General features: G+C 41.6%; 1 protein-coding gene across 3 annotated transcripts in view; it reads left to right on the top strand.

The window, feature by feature from the left end:
- The window catches only part of INPP4B (inositol polyphosphate-4-phosphatase type II B), a 428879-nt gene that overhangs the window by 382133 nt on the left and 22728 nt on the right, over positions 1-24018 (top strand). For all 3 annotated transcript variants that reach the window (XM_054990215.1, XM_054990214.1, XM_054990216.1), the window contains one exon: positions 8057-8211. In XM_054990215.1, the coding sequence (XP_054846190.1) occupies positions 8057-8211 (155 nt within the window). The remainder of the gene's footprint in view (positions 1-8056; positions 8212-24018) is intronic.

The following is a 24018-nucleotide window of genomic DNA, read 5'->3' as shown; positions in this document are numbered from 1 at the left end:
GTAAGAACTATATATAAAGACCAATGTGCAGCAATTGTAGTAAATGATGAATTAACTAAGAAATTGGAAATACGGAAGGGCACAAGGCAGGGTTGCCCATTGTCTCCACTGTTGTTTGTCATGATATTGGAAATTTTATTGATGCAGATACGAGAGGATGATTCCATAAGAAGTATGAAGATTAAGGGATTTACATTTAAAGTCAGAGCCTTTGCAGATGATGTAATGGTTATTGTAGAAGATCCAATTCAAAACATGCCAAGATTGTTGGATAAGATAAAAGAATTTGGAGATTTGGCTGGATTTTATGTTAACAAAAGAAAATCTAAGCTATTGTGCAAGAATATGGTGAAACAAAGACAAGAAGAGTTAATGGAAATTACCAATTGCGAGGTAACACATAAAGTAAAATATTTAGGAATAGAACTTACTGCTAAAAATATTGACTTATTCAAGAACAATTATGAAAAGCTATGGCAACAAATAGACAGAGACTTAATCAAATGGAATAAGTTGAATTTGTCATGGCTGGGAAGAATAGCAGCAATTAAAATGAATGTACTACCACGGATTATGTTTTTATTGCAAACAATACCAATAATAAGAGACAATAAACAATTTGATAAGTGGCAAAGGAAAATATCGGACTTTGTATGGGCAGGGAAGAAGCCTTGAGTGAAGATGAAAGTGTTATGTGATGCCAAAGAAAGAGGGGGACTACAGTTACAAAATATAAGACTATACCATGAAGCAATATGTTTGGTGTGGCTCAGGGAATGGATGTCGTTAGAGAATCTTAAACTTTTAACACTTGAAGGATACAAGAAACTCTTTGGTTGGCATGTGTACTTATGGTATGATAAAATTAAAGCGGACTCTATGTTCCTGCATCATTATATTAGACGAAGCCTCTACACGGTCTGGCAAAAATATAAAAAATATTTGGATGAGGGTATCCCGACGTGGGTGGTGCCACTGGAAGTTATTGACCCGAGAACAATTTACAACGGAGATGAATGTTTGTCATATAAGGAGGTGTTGAAAATGGAGCAAAATATGATTAAACTTAAAACAGGAGATGAATTATCCTCTCACTATGGATGGTTCCAATACAGATTAAAGACTTATATGACAAGGATCGTTTAAAATCAGGATTTAAATGGAAAAACTCTGAATTGGAAGAAAGTATACTACAAGAAGGCAAGAAAAAGATTTCTAAAGTCTATAAGATTTTGTTAAAATGGTATACAGAAGATGAAACTGTTAAAGTCCAGATGGTGAAGTGGGCCATAAATTGTAATAGAGACATAACAATGGAGGCATGGGAATACTTGTGGAAAATACATTGAAGATAGCGACTTGTACCAGTATTAAAGAAAATGTTTATAAGATGATATATAGATGGTACCTAACACCGAAGAAAATAGCATATGGGAACAACAAAATGTCAGACAAGTGTTGGAAATGTAAAAACCATGAAGGTTCATTATATCATATGTGGTGGACCTGTGAGGTAGCAAAGCAGTTCTGGGGAAATATTACAGAAGTTATGACTGAAATTTACAAATCCCAATAAATAAGAACCCAGAACTGTTGTTGCTAAATCTGAAATTAGATGAGATTCCCAGGCAACAAAGAACTTTATTATTCTATATGACAACAGCGGCAAGAATTTTATATGCTCTGAAGTGGAAAACGCAAGAAGTACCATCTATTGAAAATTGGATACAAAAATTGCTGTACATGGCAGAAATGGACAAAATGACGAGAAAGCTGAGAGAACAGAATCCAGAAGAATTTCTTAATGACTGGGGTAAACTAAAACAGTATTTGGAAAAGAAGTGGGACGTAAAGGGACAATTATGGTTGTTAGATAACTATTAATTTTGTAGAAAGGAGGAGATACAGATCTTTACAAGAGAAGAGAGGAGATAAGTTAGAAACATAACGTAACTGATAGTTTGATGTTAGGTTTTGTTTAATCTAATATATATTATCTATTTTAGTAGTGTGTTAAGACAGTTAAGAATAGAAAAGGGGATATAAGTAGTAGATTCAGACAGCGGGTTGGAAAACTGTTGGAAGTCTTAAATTAAGGGGGGAGGGGAAAGGGTGGGAGAACATGGAAATGAGGGTTTTAATTGAAAATTTGTAAAATTAATTTTTACTCACCCAATAAAATTTTCTTTAAAAAAAAAAGTTTTGGTGGGAAATGTAGGCATCCTGGTTTTACAGCTTGGCTCTCCAGTCTCCATTACAGCTGCGGGACCAGGATGCCTACATTTCCCATCAAAACTTGAGGGAAGCTGACAAGTGTCCAACCTGTGTCAGGCGTCACTTGTAGCTTGGCTCTTAGAGTGCCCTTCATTTTGCTTTCCACAATCAATTTCTTCAGCATCTCTAAATATTTCCTCCAAAGCCATTCCCTCACTTCAGTGCCAAAGTCTGACTCAATGGAGAACTATAAACAAATATTGTAGATAGTTGCAGTGATTCACAGAAAACTGTGACAGCAATAGTCATGCCAAAATATTACAAAACAGAGTGTTGCCCCCAAACAATGAATGAGATTTTGAGCTCTCCAGAATTCTTCAGTACAAAAATGTTGTGTGTTGGGGGGAAATAGTTTCAAGACATGGTGGCAAGGTTCAAAGTCTTCATTTGTAGGTTTAAATGATAAAGGGGGAGCTGCTGAAAATGGAAATGGAGTTCAGAGTGCAGGATGTAAAACCAGTTTTCAACTTGTACCCATGATGACTGGGGCAAAGGAGGAAAGAGAAAGAAAATGGCATTCTAGCTCTGTGTATATAAAGGAAAGTAGTTAAAAAAAAACAAGTAACAGGAGTAGTCTATTTCATTATTTAATCCATAGGGAGCTAAGCTATTAAGTTTATATATCCACTGTGTCTCTAACTGCAATAGTCTTTGTGTACAGTCAGTCTGCATAGTTGTTTTCAATACACATAAAACTGATACTTTAACATCTTTAGCAGGATGATGATTCTGCAGGAAGTGTTCCACTAAGGGCGCTTCAATTACCTTATTTTTAATTCAAGAAATATGTTCCTGCACTCTAATTTTCAAGGGTCATGTGGTACTGCCGACGTAGATTAAAGGGCAACTACATTGAATAATATATACTACATTAGACGTCTTACAAGTAGAAAAAGATTTAGAATACATTGCCCTGCCCATAGTTAGATTTGCTATCTCAGTGTGTTTCACCATTAATTGGCAGACATTACAGTCACTGCATGGAAAATGTCCATTAGGTGATTCTCTTAAAACAACAGTATTCTTAAATTCTGATTGTACTAATATATCCTTAAGGTTCCTAGTTCTTCTGTAACCTATTGCTGGGGGATTTTCACAACCCTCAATATTATTTATCAGGTGCCAGTGTTTACATATTATTTTGGTGATAGACGAGGCCAGAGTGGTAAAATTTAACGCCCATTTTATTCTACTGTCAGTGACACGATTCTTAGGTGTAAGAAAGTCATTACGGGAGGGTAAATTCTGCTCCTTAGCGGCTTGTGGATACCCTCTTTGAGAAAAAGAACTATCTAAACGTCTGCTATCCTGTCTAAAGTCTACCCTGTTTGTAGAATTATGTTTAACTCTTAAGTATTGTCCCACCAGGATATTTCTTTTTAAATGCCTAGGGTGGAACGAGGTAAAATGCAAGTAGGAACATCGGTCACTGCTTTTCCTAAAGGACGCACTCCCAATGATCGTTCTGTGCATTTATAGATGATAACGTCAAGGAAACTAATGCATTGTGAACTTCCCTGCCAGGCAAATTTGATATTAACATTAATCCCATCCATCCAGTGGAAAAGTGATTCAGCTCATTCCTTTGTTTGTAATATCATTATGACATCATCAATGTAGCATTTGTAAAAAACAGTCTGATCTCTATAGAGGTTGCTATCAGGATTTAAAATATATTCATCCTCTAGCTGGGACATGAATACTGGGGGTGACGGAACACCCCATCGCCACCCCCTTGATCTGATAATAGTATTAAAACTAGTAGTTTTAATACTATTAAAACTACAGGTACAATGTGTGGAAAGATGTAATAGGTGTTGTAGAGGAAAATGGAAAATGAAATATGTATTATTTTTCTTTGTTTTTCCTTTCATTGATTTTTGTTCTTTTCCTCTTTTTCTCTCTCTTTTTATTCATTTTTCTTTAATTTCTTGTTTCTCTGCCCCTTTATTGGGCTTTTAATCTTATTAATAAAATTATTATTGGAATCATGCTCTGAATGAGCCCTTAGATACAACAACTGGGTTTGGTGTTGTGGTTAAGAGCAGCCGGACCCTAATATGGAGAATAGAGTTTGATTCAGCACTCCTCTGCTTGAAGGCAGCTGGGTTCCCTTGGCTTCTAGGAGCTTCTAGGAGCTCTCTCAGCCCCACCCATTTCACATAGTGATTGTCATGAGGATGATAATGACTAGAGATGGGCACAAACAGTAATACGAACAAAAAAAAGCCTCGAACAGCCCAATCTGCTGTTCATGAACAAGCTGTTCATGAGGCCCCATTCTAAAAGAACAGGTGGTCATTGCAAGCCTCATTCGTTGCTGTTCGTTGCTGATCATCAAGCCAGACATTCTAGCATCTGCAATCAATTCCCTTGGCAACTTAGGCAGGGATTGTCTGAACTCTGTCTGAACTCCTGCTGTTGCCTTGTAAACCCCTATCTAAGCCCAATTTAGCTTGATAGGCAGGTCTTCCTTTCAAGTGTGGAGCTCCAAATTTGTTACAAGGGAGCAAAGAGCAGGGGAGAGGGGGATCTCAGCTCTGGCTTAGTTTGCAGACAGTGGAGAGGGAGAGAGCTGCTGTTGGCATTTTGATAGAGAGAGTGCATTGGAGCTTGAATTTTCTTTGTGTGTGGTGGGATAGGGATCTACCCCTTCAAGTCCCAGGGCTGCTGCCAGGCTCTGGGGCCAAGCTATTGTTTATTATTGGTACCTTTCCTAGTGCCTGCTCAGTTCAGGTTTCTGGGAGTGGTGCAGTAGGGATCTTGACTTGGATGATGGCTGGAGGAGAGCCTGCCGGCCCCCACAAACAGCCGACCACGAACATGTTCGTGAACAGGGCCATGTTCATGGTTGTTCGTGAGTCCCTGTTCATGGATGGCAATGAACAACGAACATCAGGTTCGGGGGGTTTTCTGTTTGTGCCCATCTCTAATATTGACATATTTTGTAAACTGCTCTGAGTGGGTGTTAAGTTGTCCTGAAGGCCGGTATATAAATTAAATGTTATTATTATTAATTATTATTGCTCTCGCTGAGGTACAAGCATCTTTCATGTCTTTATTCATTTTTAAGAATAAAATGCAAAGTACTTTTCACAGTGCTTTCCCCCTCTGCATGTTGCATTCTTTTTATCCTTCTGTTCTGTTGCCAAAAGCTTTGTTCTTCAATATCTGTTCTGTCCAATTCTAGTCTCTTTGAAGTTTTTCTTTCACTTTAGAAGGCTTAATCAGGAATATTTTAATTATTCTGATTTGAACCTAATTTTAAAATACAAGCACAAACTTCAAAGGAAATAGAATATAAGTGATTGTTAATATACAGGGTTAATGTGCATGTATTTAAAATATGCCAGTTTAAAAATATAGCTTAATCGCCATTGTTTTGTAGTGACATCTCATATAACATGAATCAGAATATAAAAATTAAAACAGTGGGTAGGGGACAATGCTTAATCGTCCTTGGCACTGCCATTGTTCTCTAGATTTGCTTGAAATCTAATTAAATTGTGTTTGTCTCTGATATACATAGCATTCAAAGCAGCAGTCCTTCTCTTGGACATGCAAGTATTAATAAAATTATCATTATTCAGTAACAGAAATAGCTGGGATGATACATTATGGTTAAAGACCTCTTTATATCCCCCAAATTTATGGATTTAAATTTCTTCCAGCTTACATACTGTGAAAAGCAATCCTAAGCAGGTTTACTGAGATATAAGTCCCATTTTATTCTTGCTCCCCTTAAGGGTTCTTAGGATTGCAGTTGCTTCAAAAATGTTAATAGTAAGGATATCAAGCGTGCCTACTCAGTTCAGTTTTGGATAGATTGAAATGGAGATTACTTTTATTTGGAAGTTAGACTTCTTAAATATGCATAAAATTGCATTTTAAAAAGGTGTCATTCAAACAGGAAACTCAAATTTGTTTTATGTGACAATTGTTGCTTCAGAAGAATGAAGGAACGTGACCAGTTTTGAAGTTTTGTACTCGGTATTCAGTATGTCAGACAGGAACGTGTTTGGTTTGGTTTGCTTCAAGCACAAAAAGTGGCAATTGTACTTAGTTATCCAGACTAAAGGTCTGAGCAAAATTCCTTCCTACTCAGTAAAACAGAAAGCAGGAGCAGGCTTGTATTTTGTGGGTTATGTTCTGAGCTGCTACTGGACTTGAATTTTGTTCTGCTACTGTAGACTTACCTGATATTTTCCAAACCTTTTCTGTTTGTGCAACTCTTAATTGGAGTTGAACCCAAGGTTCACCTCGCCGGATCAGTGGCTCTGATCTCCTTTCTAGCTTTCTTTTGCTTTCTCTTTAATCTCTTCTCCACTTAAGTGGAGTAATTTGTTATGAATGAAAGAGCAAACTGAAGTAAGTTTGCTCTCTTGATGGATCAAGTTTTCTCTTTAATAGATACTGAGTACTTGACATTGAATACTTTGTACTTGATTCTTTCCATATTTGTAGTAGTAGTGCTTCCCTACATAGTTATAGATTCTTGAGTACTGTTTTGGGGGCCATTTTGGTAGAATTGCTGTTTATTTGTTAAGCCAGCAGCTCCCTATGTAAGGAATAGAGAGTGGTGGAAGGAATGATGCTTCCTTACAATGAAAAACTTTGGTGGTTTGATCTCTGATTAAAGACAGGGACCATAATCACATAGGCATTTATCTAGGATATAATGTATTCTCAGCACAACTGGTGACAGAAGTCTCCCAACTCCAATTTGCTGCAATGTCCAAATGTGGGTACCTAGACAAATAAGAATTTTTCTTCACAAATTGGGATTCTAACCCAGAATTGGTGGTGATAAAAATGCCATCAAGTCACAGCTGACTTTTGGTGATGCCTATTGGGGCTTTCAAGGCAAGAGACTAACAGAGGGGCCTGCCTCTACATGGTGACCCTGGTCTTCCTTGGAGGTCTCCCATCCAATTACTAACCAAGGCCAACCCTGCTTAGCAGCTGAGATCTGAAGATCAGGCTTGCCTGGGCTATCCAGGGCCGATTCCAGATGGCCCTTTCCATCCCGAAACGTTGCGCGTCGTCGCACAGAAAACGCAATATTTTGCGTTTTACGCGCAGCGACGCGCGACGTTTCGGGATGGGAAGGGCCGTCTGGAATCGGCCCAGGTCAGGGTAACCCAGAATATCTCAACAATTAGAGTACTGTTTTGTGAGGACACTCCAATTTGTTGATCAAAGTTGTCTGGTGGTTGCTACTGGCCCTGGCCCTAATGAGACCTCACTCTAGGGCAAGAGGGAGGTGAGCAGGGGAGAACTTGGAGGCCAAAGGAGCCCTGCCTCCTCCACCCTGCCTTTTAGTGGCAGAAAGCAAGGTTTAGAAGCTGGCAATATTGTTGGGATTGCCTAGTAATGTACAAGTGTTGCTTCAGTTACTTGAGGGAAGTTAGCCCCCAATGTATTTTTTTCAAGATTTCAACAATTTTTGCAAACCTGGTGCTTTTCTCAGGTCTGTAGAAAGATCTGTCATTGCCTGTTCATGGCTCAAATCTCTGGATTTAAGTATCCACGGATGGGGCCATGTTAACAATTAGATATGTTGGTATACCTTTGGTAAATTAGTGTCACATCAGTTCTAATAATAAATATCTGCTTCCATTTCTTGAGTGGATTATATGGCTGGAATGCAACAGTAGCATTCTATCAGTTGGATCAGAAAAGAGAAATGAAGATATTGTAAAATGCCACCCAACACCTGACTGTGCAGTGCCAAATGGAATAAGAACGGCACTAAGTTGCTTGATTTCTTTCTGTGTTATAGATTTGCCGCAAGCTCAATGGAATCCGATTCACCTGTTGTAAAAGTGCCAAAGATAGGACATCGATGTCGGTGACACTGGAGCAATGTTCAATTTTAAGAGATGGACATCACCTGCACAAAGACTTTTTTATTCGAGCACTGGACTGTATGAGGAGGTAAGTTCATAATTGCTTTTTGTCATTCCCATGTTTCAAATCAAATGTGTAGCTTTATATTGGATAAAATGTTGCTTGGATAGGAGTAAAAAGTATGCAATTTGAAAATAGCCCTTTCCAAGTCCAAATTCCTCCAGACATTTGATTCTCATACAAGCATTCTGTAGAACTGGTAAGTATTCTTTAATCATAATTAATAATTTGTTCCATTTAGTGCCTTCCATTAGTTCCTTTAATCAAAGATAAATAAAATATAGCAAACAAAGTTGAGACAGATGTTAACTGTCATTTTTATTTAATTGAGTCCCCACTGTTTGGTTTTTTTGTAAATAAAAATTAATTTGCATTTTAAGTGTAATTATGCAAAGATGGAATTAATTAAGTATATGTAATTAGGAGATGTAGCAATGGTTTAAGTATCTGCATTAAAGTCAAATGAAAACAGTCTTCTTGACCTCTGCAGTTTATGTTCAAAGAAAGTGCCATTATATAAGTCATTAATTTACATAAAGTGCTAAGGGTCTCTAACTTAAGATAAATATTTCTGCACTTGGTAGCTAATGCTTTATATAATGCAATTCAATATGCCACCATCAGTATGATAGTCATGCTCAAATTTTTTAGCTTAGTCACTTCTACCATTTGTGACAGTCCTCAGTTACTATTTTGGAAACATATTTTGGTAAGATTTGACCTCCCCAAAGGTGAGTTTTGTGGATTGCCTTAAGGATTCTACCACTTTCTCACCCATAATTCAAGCACTATTTCCTCACTCTGGTGAAACAAGAGCATTCAACCATGTTTCACTGTAACTATTTAAGCAAAGAAAGATTTCTTTAAAATTTGAATATGCTGATTGATGATTATATATTCTGAATTCTTTTTTGCACCATTTAATCAACATAAAGGAGAGAGCTTAACTGTTTAGTATTCAGTAATTCATCCCATGCCCTTCAACAGGAGCATGGATTGTGTGTTTCAAAGATGCTAATGACAACAGAAATAAGTCAGCAGGACAGGATAAAAATTCAGATGTTTACCTTGTTTGGAAATTACTCATGTATCGTGTTGTATTAATGTTTCATTCATTTCATCATACCATTTTTGCACATAAATCCTATCTTCTCTGCAGGTTTTCAGTCATAGTGCATGATGCTTGCGCTAGCTTTCATACCTGAACGTGCTTTTACTAATAAGCAATTCATTTCTGTATATTTAATAATAATCTCTATTGATGAGCCATCTTCTCAGATGTTCAGAGTGAACTTGCAATCCATTTAACAGACGTAATGCTGTGACATAGCTCAGCTTGGTTCTTGAATAAAAAATATTTCAGCTTAAAAAATGTTAGGGAATACAGCAGAATTCTCCATAGCAAGATAGGAAAAACAGAATCACTAGAAACCAATGTAATTAAAAAATTGTATAAATCGAGTTATGAATAATAAGCCTATCCATACCAATTGCTAAATAGAGACTGGAGGCCCATGGGAAGGCCAGTTGGCTGCCATAACCAGGTATGCCCCAGGGGCAGGGCGAGGGAGGCGAGACTCAAGATGAAGAGAGATGGGAGGAAGGATAAAAGAAGGTTTCACAACCAAGCCAGGGAGGAGGTGAGAGTGCCAGGCCAGATCACTGAGGGGCCTCTCAGGAGGTACTAATCAGGAGTTTGGGTACCGCAACCCTCCCCAGTGGTCCTCTGGTCTGAGGTTTGGGGATCCTTCCCCTGATGGAGCACAATGAAGGGGGCCGCCCCAATGACCCCATGAGCACTGCACCTCACACAATGTAATACACCTTATGAAATCAACTGCCACCAGAAAACATGAAATGCAAAAAAGATCACTTGCTAAGACTCAAGTTTATGTGTTATAGACTTCCATAAAAAGCCTACCAAAAATACATTATGGTGTTTAGCCAAAGGAAACTCGTTGCCCGGTGAGGCTGCCTGTCTCTTTCTGGGAGCCAGTGTTTGCACCAGGCACCCATCGCTGGCCTGCTGGACCTGCCCCATTTCTGCATGGTCCAAGAGGAATAAGATGGGGTGTTCTTGTCCTTCGGGCACCTGTGAAAGAGCCTCCCCAGTTCAGATTCAGAAGCATCTGTCTGGACCAGGAAAAACTGATCGAAGTCCAGGTTACGTAGAACTGGGGCTTGCAACAGCATGATTTTGAGTGTCTGAAAGGCATGCCTGTACCCTGGGGTCCACTGGATTCTGTTGAGCTCATGTTTCCAGATGCAGTTGGAGAGGCAGCTGGCTTGGCTCACAAAGTGGGGAATGAACCCACTGTAGTAGCCCATGAGTCCCAGGAATCATTGCACTTGTCATTTTGTATGAGGCAGAGGGCTCCTCTCCAGGGTAGTAACCCTTTCTGGTATAGGTCTTAGCAGGCCTTGCCACACCAAAAACCCAAGGTACTTGAGTTCTCTGAACCCTATCCTGCTCTTACTCGAGTTCACCTGGAGCCATCCAGGGCCTGGAGCACCTCTTCAAGATGTTGCAGGTGTGTCTCCCAGTTAGCACTGAAGACTATAATGTCTATATAGACCAGAGCAAAGTCCTGATGCTGCACCAGCACCCGGTCCACCAGCCACTGGAAAGTGGCAGTGTCTCCGTGCAGGCTAAATGGCATATCCTTGAATTGAAATAGGCCTTGAGGCATGGTGAAGGCTGTCTTTTCCTTGTCACTGGGGAGCAGTGGGACTTGCCAGTGCCCCTTTGTGTGGTCCAGGGCTGACAAGTATTGTCAAGTGCCAAGTTGGTCAATGAGGAAGTCTGTGCAAGGCATGGGGTAGGTGTTGAACATGGCCATGTTGACTTGGCAGTACTTTATGCAGAACCAAGTGCTCTCATCAGGCTTGGGAACCGGGACAATGGGGCACTGCCACACACTTATGGTTCTATGATGGTCTAACATGATCATGTCTTCTACCTCATGGGCCACTGTGTCCCAGAGTTTCCTAAGCACTGGCTGCCAGACCAACCAGGCCACTTGCCCTGTGGGGGTGGAGATAGCGTGTGTTATGGTGGTACATCCAAGGTTGTGTGAGAATACCCTTTGGAGGCATTGAAGCAGCTAGCCTATATGGGTCCACTGCTCAGTCCTGAGTCTAGCATGGGGGAGATGTTGTCAGCTTCCATCAGTCTCCAAGGTAGTTTCCCCTTGAGCAGGTCCAGCAGGTTGTCCACTATGTGGCACGGGGGGTCTGGCTGCTCCCACCATTCCTTCATGTCGTTAATGTGTAATTGCTTCTTCTGCCGATTGGTGAGCCTGCACTGTACCTCATAGGAGAGAGGCCCCAGCATGTGCATGACTGCAAAGGGGCTCTGCCAAGTGTCGCCGGGCCTGGGCCCTAGAACCTGTTTGCTGACAAGCACCTTGTCCCCTTCCTGCAGTGTCTGTGTATGTGTCCCCTGAGCATAGCCGGCCTTTTGGACCTCCTGAGCCCAGCATAAGTGCCTCCTGGCCACTTCACGGACCAGCTGCAACTGCCTCATATACTCAGGTGCAAGGGTGCCTGCTGCCGGTTCCTTGGGTACCCAGTGGCCCTCCACCACATTGAAGATGCCTCGTGGCCCCCCCCCACCCCGTAAAGTTGTTTGAAAGGAGCAAAGCCAATGGAGGCCTGTGGTGTTTCATGGACAGCAAATGGCAGATGGTCCATGAAGGTTTCCCACTGAGAGGGCTTATCTTAAGCTAGTTTCTGAAGCATGGTCTTCAATGTTTGGTCCTGCAGGGCCCTCAGGGTCTCGTCTTCCTCTTGGACTGTCCGGAAGCTGGGATGTGTGTCACTTGCGGATAGGTCAGCTGGTTCTGTCTCAGCTGCAGAGCTGGAGGGTCCATCCACTTCTTCTGCTACCAGAGCAGGTTTGAGTGCCATCATTGAGTGTAGCACTGTTTGGAAGATCAGGGCATCTCGTCCTAGCAAGACTGAATAGGGAAGGGTTAACGCTCTATATAGCAAAATATCTAACAATAGTAAACTCCCTTAAACAACACTGAAATGTTACTTTCATTACTTAGGAATGAATAGAAGTCTGTATTTATATTTCCCTACCCTGTTTTATTCATATTCAATGCAGTGGTTTTAAAAATTTTATATATTTATATATTTTATTCTGAATAAATATTGTATGTAATTTATGTCTGCTCTCATATTCTGTTAAGATGCTGATTTGTGATGATTTTGTTGTAGTGATTCTGTATGTATGTATTACTGTAGGCTGTTTTAAATTGTGGATATATGTGTTATAAGTTCTGAGCTTGAGACCTTTGGTCAAATGAGCCAACAAATAAAGGAAAGGTGTCGCTGTGTCACATCTCAAAGTAATCATTCCTGGTTTTCTGCCAGATGCTGGCTGAACTGGGCCAAATCCATTGCTGGTGGAGTGGCTGGGAGGTTCTCAACAGTGGGAGCCTCAAACGGCTCCAGTTGAAGTGAAGGGACTTCTGCCACTGCTGGGGGGTGGGGGTGTCACAGGAGAGGATGGTGTCCAGTCCACCCAGTTTGGGTAGGCAGCTGGGACACAGAGAGTCCTGCTGTGAGCTACTTGCCAGCATTCTCCACCACATTGTGAGGTGCAGTGCTCACAGGGGTCGTCGAGGCAGTCCCCTCCATTGTGCTCCATTGGGTGGAGAGCTCTCCAAACCTCAGACTGTAGGACCAACAGGGAGCATTGCACCACCCAAACCCTTGGTTGGTGTCTCATGAGAGCCCAGGCCTGGCACTCTCACCTCCTCCCTGGCTGAGTTCTGGAACCCTCTCCCTCATCTCCCTCATCATCCCCAGCCCCACCTCCCAGGCCCTACCCCTGAAGCATGGGTGGTTGCCAGCGGCAGAAGTTGGAGTAGTGCCCAGCCTAACTTCCAGCCCCACCCCCATTGACCCTCCTTGGCGCTGTGGCACCCTGGGGATTGGGTATCTGCCTGCTCAAGTCTCCTCCCCCATCCCCCATGGCATCTGTGGCTGGCATCAGTCTTGCCTGGCCCCACCTTGCTGGCCTGAGGCCTGCTGGCACAGCAGCTGCGGGACTCCAATCTCAGTGCTGAGCCAAGGGAGGCTTGTTGCACAGTGATGCACAGTGCTGCCTACCTCTTTCTGGGAGCTAGCATTTGTGCCAGGCACCCTACGCCAAGCTGCTGTACCTGCCTCATCTTTGTAAGGCCCAGGAGGTAAGCTGGGTTTCCCTCGGGCACCGGGGGAGACTAAGACAGGAGCTGTGCTGCTGTCACCATCAAGGGGGTTGCTGAGCACCATGCCAAGTCCAGGTGGGTCCCCGAATACATTGTGTAAAGTATTTTGTTCTAAAGTGACTTCCAATCAGTCTGTTTCTTGAAGGCATTTATTTCTGCAACAGGAGAGGGTATAATGTCTCTTTATTGAGTTTGTTCACTGTATCATATAGGCAGATAATGGTAGTGGTTAGATTGCTGGATAAGAACTGAGGAGACCCATGTTAAAATATCCTTATCAGCCATGAAGTTTACTGGATCTTGGACCAGCCTCACACTGGCCTTGCAGGGTTGTTGTGAGGACAAGATGAGTAAGAAAAGAACCATGAATGCTGCCTTGAGCGTCTTGGTGGAACGGCAGGATAAAAATGCAATAAATAGATCTAAATCACTAATTATCCTTTCCTACCCTAATCTTAATTATCTTTCCCCTCCTAAACTACAAGGCCTTAAGCCTTCTTCATAGGGATTATTGTAGCTACCCCTTTCTACTCCATCTCTGTCTCTGTCAACATGAGATGACCTTAACCTACATTACAAGATTTTCGATAAAATGATGGGAGGGAGACATATGTATCACTTTGAGCTATGGAGTAATGATCTCTTTATTAAGACTATGTTGTTGTTCAGGCTGAAAGTTGTGAAACATGAATGGGAATGTTCCTTTCTGTTTGCTGCTTTTGTTTCCCTCTCTACAAAGTTCTTTGGTGCCATTGGTGGGGGGAGGGGTGCGGCACCTTCCTCAGAATAGTTATAGGATCAGACCCAACCAATTAGGCATCAGGAACTGGCTCTGGTGATATCAAGCATTGCTTAGACAGTCAGATTTACTGAAGTAAAACTAAGCCAGTTGCCGTTAAGATCAGTGATGCCTGGATCTAAATGGATGGACACTTCTGTTGCAGCCCTTAAGCATCACAAAAGAGGGAGTGAGAAGTGACCCCCTTTCTACTCAGACTTATTCGTAGCCGTGGTTCAGAGTTTGACAGCATGCCTGGGACAAAAAACAACAAACTAAAACTAAAACTATACAGGGATGAGTGAAGAATGCTAGTAGCACAACAGTCTCCCCCCCCCTCCACTTTCCCAATGGAAGCTTCAGAACAGGAAAGAGGAGTAAATAAATAAATAAATAAATAAATAGAATGGGGGCAACAGAAAAACATTTGGTGGGGGCAGCAGTACTGAAAATGAACTCTTCAGGTTTTGAGTTTAAACTGAGGGATTTCACTTTCTTTTGTAAAGCTAAATCACTGTAACTTTTGCTGCAGTCATTAAGATAGGTAGATAATTGGTGAATGCTTTTATTAGGACATTAAATTAATTGGGAAATGGCAATAACATGGGACAGCAAAATAAAAACAAGTGGAATGTAATTGCATTGACAAGTCAAATCTAATAGTAAAATAGGTGACATGAATAAAACAAATGTCATAAGGCATGCTTATTGTTTGTGGGTTTTTTATCTGTTCCTTGGTAGGTAGTAATTTGTAAAGAGAAAAAAAGGAGAGCATAGAGAGGAGCACTGGAAATTGCAGGTGCATTAAAGTGGTAGTTATTGGGTACCCAGCATCTCCATTCTACAGTCTTTTTTGCCTGCTTCCAATGAAACACTTGTTTAGGTGGTGATTTAAGAAAGAGGGGAGAGACTTACCAGAACTGAACAAAAAAAAAATCAAAAATTGGAGAGATCAGGACATGATCAGCATAGATTTAGAGTTGTATCCTGCTAAATACTGTATTTCAAGTGTGTGTTCTTTATGATGGATATATGGAAAGTGGTTGAATATCTATTAGTGTGGAAAAAGCACATTCCATAATGGAAAGACATTCCATTATTTCTTCACATGTCTTGAAAATCACAGCATTGAAAAAACAGGTTTCCCAAATGAATGACCTTTGTCAATTTTCGTGTACCAAAGAGATTTTGGAACTTCCTCCCTAGGGAGATTTGCCTGTCTCCTTCTGTGTCTTCCCTCATCAAAAACTTTTTTTGTTTGGTGTACCCCCAGTAAACTCTCATCAGCGCTCCTCCCTGGGTGTGTTTGTTTATATGTCTATATGTTTTAATTTTTTTGTGTGTGTATGCATTTTAAATGTTATCTTAATGTTTTAATTATCTATTGCCTGCCTCATTGGGAACCCTATTTTGGGTGGAAAGGTGGCATATAAATGTTTCAAATAAATAAAATATCTGATTGGCTGTGCAGATTTCTTGCTTCAGCAGCTGTTGCCATCACAGCACAAAACGTTACCTTCAGTCATGCAGTGAACCTGTGTGTATGCGAGAGAAATTTATAAAATAATATATTCATTTTAATAAGCATCCAATTAAACATAACTTCTGCCTGAAATGAATTAAAATATATAGTTCAAAATTCTTCAGTATAGAAGTGTCTTTCTTGCGCTATATGCCTAAGAAGTGCTGAGTTTAAATTTTGTTAAAGTTAAGGTTCAGCTACGCTTCTTGTGCTGGTCCTCTTGAAGAACCTATTTATTACCTCCAGTGTTTTTTCTTCTTCTCACATCACTGCGCTGCTTCGATGCCAGCTATTGAATCATAACTCATTTGTAACAGCAGTCAAGTACAACATCAACGAAGTTGCAGAATGCCTTTTGGCAGTCACACAACAACCATCACAGGAGGCAACCAACTACAGAGCAGGTTTCCTAAGCAGGTTCCCAAGGAGCAGCAGGGCTGGGAGATGATTTCAAAAGAAGGATCAGGCAGCAACCAAGCAAATTTCTTCCCACTTCATCTTATTCATTTCCTATCCTATGCCTGTCCTGCAGATTGGTTGCTTTCTATCAGAACAAGAGCATTTGCTGCTACTTGTGATGCCATTTGCATGTGCCAAAAAATGTTCCCTTTCTCTCCACATTAGAATTATGATGACCACATAAAACAAGATGTATTCTTTACTACATGATGATTTATTATTCAGATATAGTTGGCCCTAAAGAGTTAGGGTTGTATCTAGGGTTGCCAGGTCCCTGCTACCAATTAACAGTTGGTAGGGGGGACCTGGGTGGCAGTAGGCACTTATTCCTCTTTTGTTTACACATGCGCACTAGCTCATGAATGCTCCTGTGGTGATGACCTGTGATATCACTGCTGGCACAACCTGGAAGCAACAGGGTCACACCAGGACCAATTCTTTAATAATCAGACGAAAACATAGCAATTTTGCTATGTTTGCAGCCAATTTCTAAAATATAGGTCCCAGTGCAATGCCATTGCTTCCAGGATGCACTGGAAGTGATATTGTAGGTCAAGGACATGGGCACGTTCATGTCCATTTCCCCATCCTGCCTCCTCTTATTTATCGCCAGCTATCTGTAGGTAGAGGCAGGAATTCTCATGTGATTTCTCACTGTTGGCAATCACCTGGGAACCCTAGTTACATCACACACATAATGGGAGACAACTTCTTATAGCTTTTAAATTAAATAACTAGCCTTTTTACATGCTACTGCAAACCTTCGGCAGTTTGGTTTGGAAAGCAGGTTAGAGTAGACTGGTGAAGTCCTAACTCAGAGTCTCTCTACATGAGACCTCTTACATGAGGACGCTCAAGTGTAGGGAGACGCAATGTTAGCCAAAGGCTCTGTCAATTTCCCTTCTCTACAGAGAGCAGGCAGAGATCACTCCTCAGAGGGTTTGTTTTGTTTATCTTCTCCTCCCTGAAGGGAAGGTGAAATTGACAGAGCTTTCCAGCTGGCAAAGATGAAATTGACAAACCCTCTCAGGAGCAATCTCTGCTGACTCTGTGTATAGAGGGGAAATTGGCAGAGCCTTGGGCTCTATCTTTTTGAACTACACCTCCCAGCTATCATTGTGTCTCCCTACCCTTGAGCTTCCTCGTGTAAGATGTCTCATGTACAGTGACTCCGAGATAGCAGATATGAAGCTGGTGGTAGCCCTGGTCAAGTTCAGAGCCAGACTACAAGTTTTGGTAGGCTACATGCTGGCAGCAAGTAGGATTTTTTCTTTGAAGATAAAGTAATATATAAAAACATGTTTAAGAGTTTGGTTTCAAAGTTCATAAATTATTAAGGGACAAATATTATATATTCTTTTCAGAATATGCTTTAATTATATCTATGTATTTATCTCTTTCATTGGAGACTTGCCAAAGTCCAATCCTGTGAAACTTACAGAAGAGGTCAAGACATTTTTATTCAACCTAGTTTGGGGTATTTAGAGAGGGAAAAGTTAGCATAAAACAATTAACATAATTGTCTTTCTGCTCATATAAATAAACCCTTCTTCAAAGTTTCCTAGATTCCCTCTGCCAGAATCCACTGATCAAAAACCCCCAGAATTTATACTCCTAGCAAATATATGTCGTGATATATGTCTCAAATTTGGGAAGTGCACTAAAAAAATCCATGAGAATATTCATCAACATGTATCTTCCTGTTATTATAAATTCTGAACATTCTACTGTTCGATGTATTGTCGAAGGCTTTCACGGCCGGAGAACGATGGTTGTTGTGGGTTTTCCGGGCTGTATTGCCATGGTCTTGGCATTGTAGTTCCTGACGTTTCGCCAGCAGCTGTGGCTGACATCTTCAGAGGTGTAGCACCAAAAGACAGAGATCTCTCAGTGTCACAGTGTGGAAAAGATGTAGGTCATTTGTATCTACTCAGGAGGGGTGGGGTTGAGCTGAGTCATCCTGTAAGAGTTTCCCAGGGTGTGGAATGCTAATGGCGGGAGGCTTCACTGTATCCTGAGGAGGTTCTTTTGCATATGGATTGGTACTTGATGTGCTAATCTTCTCTGCAGGGCTATTGTCGGGGATAGAATGTTTTGTTAGCCTGGTGTTTTTCAGAACTGGAAACCATGCTCTGTTCATTCTTAAGGTTTCTTCTTTCCTGTTGAAACTTCAGCATTAGCATTCCACACCCTTGGAAACTCTTACAGGATGACTCAGCTCAACCCCACCCCTCCTGAGTAGATACAAATGACCTACATCTTTTCCACACTGTGACACTGAGAGATCTCTGTCTTTTGGTGCTACACCTCTGAAGATGCCAGCCACAGCTGCTGGCGAAACGTCAGGAACTACAATGCCAAGACCACGGCAATACAGCCCGGAAAACCCACAACAACCATTCTACTGTTCCTTCCCCCAAACATATTAATTTTATTTATTCTATTATTTTTATTTATTTTATCATTAAATTATTGAGAGATTGCCAGCTATCTCTATGGCAATGGAGATTTATTCTCCTTAAAAGTCTTTATTTCTGTCACATAGGAGTATAGAATGAGCTTGCTATTACTGTTATACACCTATAAGACTAATAACATTAGTGGTAGGGTATGAGCTCCTGTCATACAGGAATACATTTTGTACCTGTACTGATCAACTGGAATTGAGAAGTCAGTTAAGGTAAATTAAAGCTGATAAACTTTTAACCTAAAGGAGAATGCAGCACCATAAAGTGTTTCAAATGCAAGTCAGGAGAAGAGATGCTAATATGTCAATGGAGTCTCCAGGCAACTTCATATTATCCATACAGCATGCAGTTTAAACAGGTTACAGAGAACCTTTTGGAAGCAGTACAATAATAAAGTAAATGTTTAAGAACTTACTATTGCAGCACAGTGCACAATAGACTTCAAAGTAGTATCTCAGAGTATATCATCCAACCCAGAACCTCAAGCTTACCTCTCCCAATCCTAGCTGGAGACATGTTATTGTGCAAGGTCAAGGGTACATGGCATGTCCCCCAGGCATGTGTCCTTGTAAATAGGGTCCAATGTCCAATTTAGCCCCAAGTCACATTAGGAAAGATTGAACATAAGAAAGAAAACTTTCTACTCTTAATAAAAGTTGCTGAATTAGGGTAGAAACATGGAAACATAGAGCTGGAAATGACTCCAAAGGTCAACTAGTCCAGCCCCCTGTACAGTGCAGGAAATTCACAGTTATCTCCACCCCTCACATCCCCCAATGATCCCTGCTCTATATACAGAGAAGGCAGAAAACCTCCAAGTTCCCCGGCCAATCTGGCCTGGAAGAAAATTACTTCCTGACTAGAGATGGGCATGAACCCAAAATACGAACCAAAATTAAGCACGAACCGCGGTTCATCAGATCCCATTTCTGACGAACCACCATGAACTTTAAGCTGGTTCATTTGTTTCGTTTTTTGGTTCATGACTGCAGACGGCCTGGTGCCAATCAGTTTCCTAGGCAACAGGGGATGGACTTCTGCTGACCCAGAAGTGACCTTCTGCTGGCCTGGAAGTGATGATTTTCTGACCTGGATGTGACGTTTTCACAAACCAAATGAACTGGTTCATGAACCAGGGGCAGGTTTGTGAAAGTTTGTGGTTCGTGGTTCATGAAATTTGATGAACCACGAAGTTCGTTTTTTTTCTGGTTCATGCCCATCTCTATTCCTGACTCCAAAGTGGTGACCAGCATTACCTTGAGCATGTAAGAAAGGCCATGAGAGGCTGGCACTGGCTCATCCCTTCATGAACTCCCTCTCCTGATCTGAGCACATTCATTTTAAGTCAGCGAATCATCATAGTTGTCAAGTGACCATCCAGCATCTTCTTAAATGCCTGCTAGGAAGGAGAGCCACTACCTCCTGAGCAATCCTGCTCCACTGAGGAACCACTCTGTTAGGAAGCTCTTCCTAATGTTTAGCTGAAAACTCCTTTGCTTTAATTTTAACTTGTTTCTAGTCCAACCTTCTGGGGCAACAGAAAACAACTCTGCTCCATCCTCTATGTGATAGCCTTTCAAATACTTGATAAGGACTATCATCTCATCTCTCAGTCATCTCCTCACCAGGCTAAACATACCCAGCTCCTTCAACCTTTCCTCATAAGACTTTGTCTCCAGACCCCTCATTATTTTTGTTGCCCTCCTTTGGACACGTTCCAGCTTGTCAACATCCTTCTTACTGTGGTGTCCAAAACTGAACAAAGTACTCCAAGTGAGGTCAACCCAGAACAGAGTAAAGCAATATTATCACTTAGCATGATCTGGACACTATACTTCTGTTGATATTGCTTAGAATTGCATTTGCCTTTTTAGGTGCAGCATCACACTACTGATTCAAGTTCATTGTATGTTCTACTAAGACTCCTAGATCCTTTTCACTTGTACTGCTACCAAGAAAAGTCTCCCCCATCCTATAAGTATGCCTTTGATTTTTCTTACCTAAATGCAAAACTTTATCTCTATTGAAATTCATTTGGTTAGTTTTAGCCCCATTTTTCAGCCTGTTAAGATCAACTTGAATCTTGTCTGTCTTCTACTCTGTTTGCTACCCCCCCCCCAATTTAGTATCATCTGCCAATTCAATGAGCATCCCTTCAGTGCCTTCATCCAAGATATTTATAAAGATGTTGAACAACACAGGGCCCAGGACAGATCCCTGAGGCACTCCACTTGTCACTCCTCTCTAAGAGGATGAGGAACCATTTACAAGCACTCTTTGAGTGCAATCTGTCAACCAGTTACAAATCCATCTAACAGTAATAGGATCCAAACCATATTTTACCAACTTGTCAACCAGAATAATATGTGGAACTTTATCAAAAGTTTTACTGAAATAAAGATAAACTATATCCACAGCATTCCCCTGATCCAACAAAATAATAACTCTCTCAGAAAAGGAGATAAGGTTAGTCTAACATGGCTTGTTCTTGAGGAACCCCTGCTGGCTCTTAGTAATGACAACTGTCTTTTCTAAATGTTCAAGGACTGTCTGTTTGATGTGTTCCAAGACCTTTTCAGTTATGGATGTCAAGCTGATGGGGCAATAGATACCTGGTGTCAGATTCCAGGCCAGGCCAGCATGGGCTGCACTCAAACAGGAAGGCTATTTCCAGCAGCAAAGTCAAAGTCTAGTCCTCGGTCAGAAACAGAGTCCCGTCCAAGGATCAGTCTGAAAAGCAAAGACAGTTGTACTAGGAACTGTCTGTAGTCAAGTTCCAGGGTTAGGCAAGTATAGGGTCAGGACTTGTCCAAGGAGCCACAGTAACCAAGGCAGACTCTGATGCAAGAGTCAAGGGGATGGACTTGTTGCTTCCATGCATCATGGTCTTCCTTGGCTGAGTTTTATAGCTAGGTATCAGAGGGCTGGGCTTGCAGCTAGCTGCTTTGGTGTGATCCTGGGGCTACTCTTCATTGCTATCAGCAAGCAGCTGGCATTGGGCCAGGAGGCATGTGCTTTGCCACCTCTCCTGCAGGCCTACTCTTTGCCTTAGTCTCCAACACTCCAAGGCTGTGGGCAATGCTGGAGGGCTAGGAACAACACACTGGGATTCACCTGTTGCCTCAGGCCTGGAGGTCGGCCAGTGGCTCTGCCTCAGCTGCTGGCTGTTGGTCCTGACAAGCCTGCAGCTCATCGGCTTGCTTACTAGTTCCTAGTTCAGAGCTAGCTACCCAGGGCTCCTCTTCTCCTGAGGAATCCTCTTATCCTAAGGAGCCCTCAATACTGCTTTACCCTGCCTGGCCTACAATACCTGGCTCCTCCTTTTTCTCCTTCTTGAAGATGGGGACAACATTTGCCCACCTCCAGTCTTTCAGCACCTCACCTGTTCTCCAAGAATTCTCAAAGATGATAGACAGTCACTCTACAATTACATCAGCAAGTTCCTTTAGTACCCTAGGATGCAATTCATCTGGCCCTGAGAACTTAATTTCATTTAAAGAAGCTAGGTGAGATAGGAGCAGCACCAACGTTTAAATAAACCCCTGGGGCCTTTAAATTCTCCATTCCTTATTACTTGGGCTAATCAGCCCTTGGAGGCTTCCTAAACCTCCCTCCAGCTGAAACCCCCTTGTCCTCTGACAGCTAGTCAACTGCTTGACTGGGTCTCCACCACTTGGTAGAGTTTGGCCCTTGTTATATCCAGTTGAGTCCTGCCAGTCAGCTGGGCCACAGGGCATGATTGACAGAGCCCCTCCTTCCAGCCAAACTCCAGCTGAGCCACAGAAAATGTGCTGGCCTCTGGCTGTCATCAGGACATGCCCCTGCCATTCTGGGATGGCCTTTGAGGGCCTCACTGTAGTGGCATTGATCAGAATAGGGCAGGATGCCCTGTCCGCTTCTGGACACAGATACAGAGAAAATAATATTTCTCTCAGGTATGACCCATTTTATTTCCTGCTACAGGTAACTCTTATATTAATTTTCACCAACATCCAATTGAGTAATAAACCACTCCTTGTTTGGATGGACAGTTGATACTTTCAGAAACATTCTAAAAAATTCTATCTAACCTGGATATCTTCCAGGTTTTTGTATCAATCAATGAAGTTCTGTCAATTTATCACATCTGATTCACTCTCTCTGTGTATCCTGTTTACATGGCAAATGCATGACTATCACCAATTTTATTAGTTGGATCCCCTTCCCCCATTCCAGTACAAAAATCAGTCTCCTTGTTTTAGAGAAAGTTTGCCCCTTTTCTTATATATATTCACTTTATTTCAGTACAACCAAGTGTCTCTCAGGATGGCCAAATCTTGGGTTTGTTTAACACTCAAACAAGCCAGTAGCCCAATATATTGTTTTCTCAGGTCAGCATGTCCTGTTTTTCTAGCTACATCAATCAGTGTGTCTGATATAGAGAGACGGCAGGATAGTAGGCAAAAACCACTCTGCTTGTAAAGCTGTATGAAGGCCTGTTATTTTAAAAGCAGTGAATATATTTGTATATGTGAAGGTAGAGAATCTCATAGAATGTTAACAGGTCTTTTATAATTATTGACAAGTCCTGAATTAATGACCTATGCCCTAAGCAGTGGGAGAGGCTTGTTTCTCTCGGAGGCTGCCTTTGCTTCCGATGAATGTGATGAAATTAAGCAAATTATGCCTAATCCTGGCCATTCTCTGCCAACTCTCAGCCTTTGTAGTGGAGATGGCATGAAACTCATTTTCTGTGTCTCATTTGACGAGAGGAGAAAAGCAGGACTTGGTGCCAAGGAGGGGGGAAAGAGAGAGAGGTCAACAGAATGGAGGCTTGATAGCAACAGATGAGGAACCTACTTTTAATACAGTCTATTTTCCAGACTTACTTTATACAGGAATATTTTAATGACTTCCTTGTAAAAGCTTTTTAAACATGGATATATAATGCTGACTGAATTCCTATTGCAAAAAAATAAATTCTGTTTTGTTTTGAGTATCTCCATTCCAGAAACTCTTCTGGAGCTGCTGAAATTACAGAGGAACTCATTTTTTTAAACAACAAATATATCCCTTCTGTTATACTGATGCTGTAGAAAGAAGATGTACAAGCACACAAGTGTAGGTGGGCAGTGCTGTCTGCATGCAGGTGCAGGTGCTCCACTTTTTCCCCTCAAGCCCCCTGGACTGCTTTGGCAGAGAGAAGAGATATGCCTGCCTCACCTAGTGGCAAGCTGCCAATCATACTTGCACAGCTGCTTTTGCTGTCTCCCCGGAGAAGGGTGCTATACTGCTCCCTATGCTCCTTTATGCATCCCCTGACAGGTTGCTAACTGGCTGATTTTTGTGCCGGGTGTCTGTGTCAAATGGAAACAATTTTGAATAGCATTCAGTGTAAATTCTTTT

The sequence above is a fragment of the Eublepharis macularius genome, chromosome 10, assembly GCF_028583425.1.
Source record: "Eublepharis macularius isolate TG4126 chromosome 10, MPM_Emac_v1.0, whole genome shotgun sequence".
NCBI classification, from domain to species: Eukaryota; Metazoa; Chordata; class Lepidosauria; order Squamata; family Eublepharidae; genus Eublepharis; species Eublepharis macularius.
Note: the sequence above shows the minus strand (reverse complement) of the source record. Positions and strands in the feature narration are given on the sequence as shown.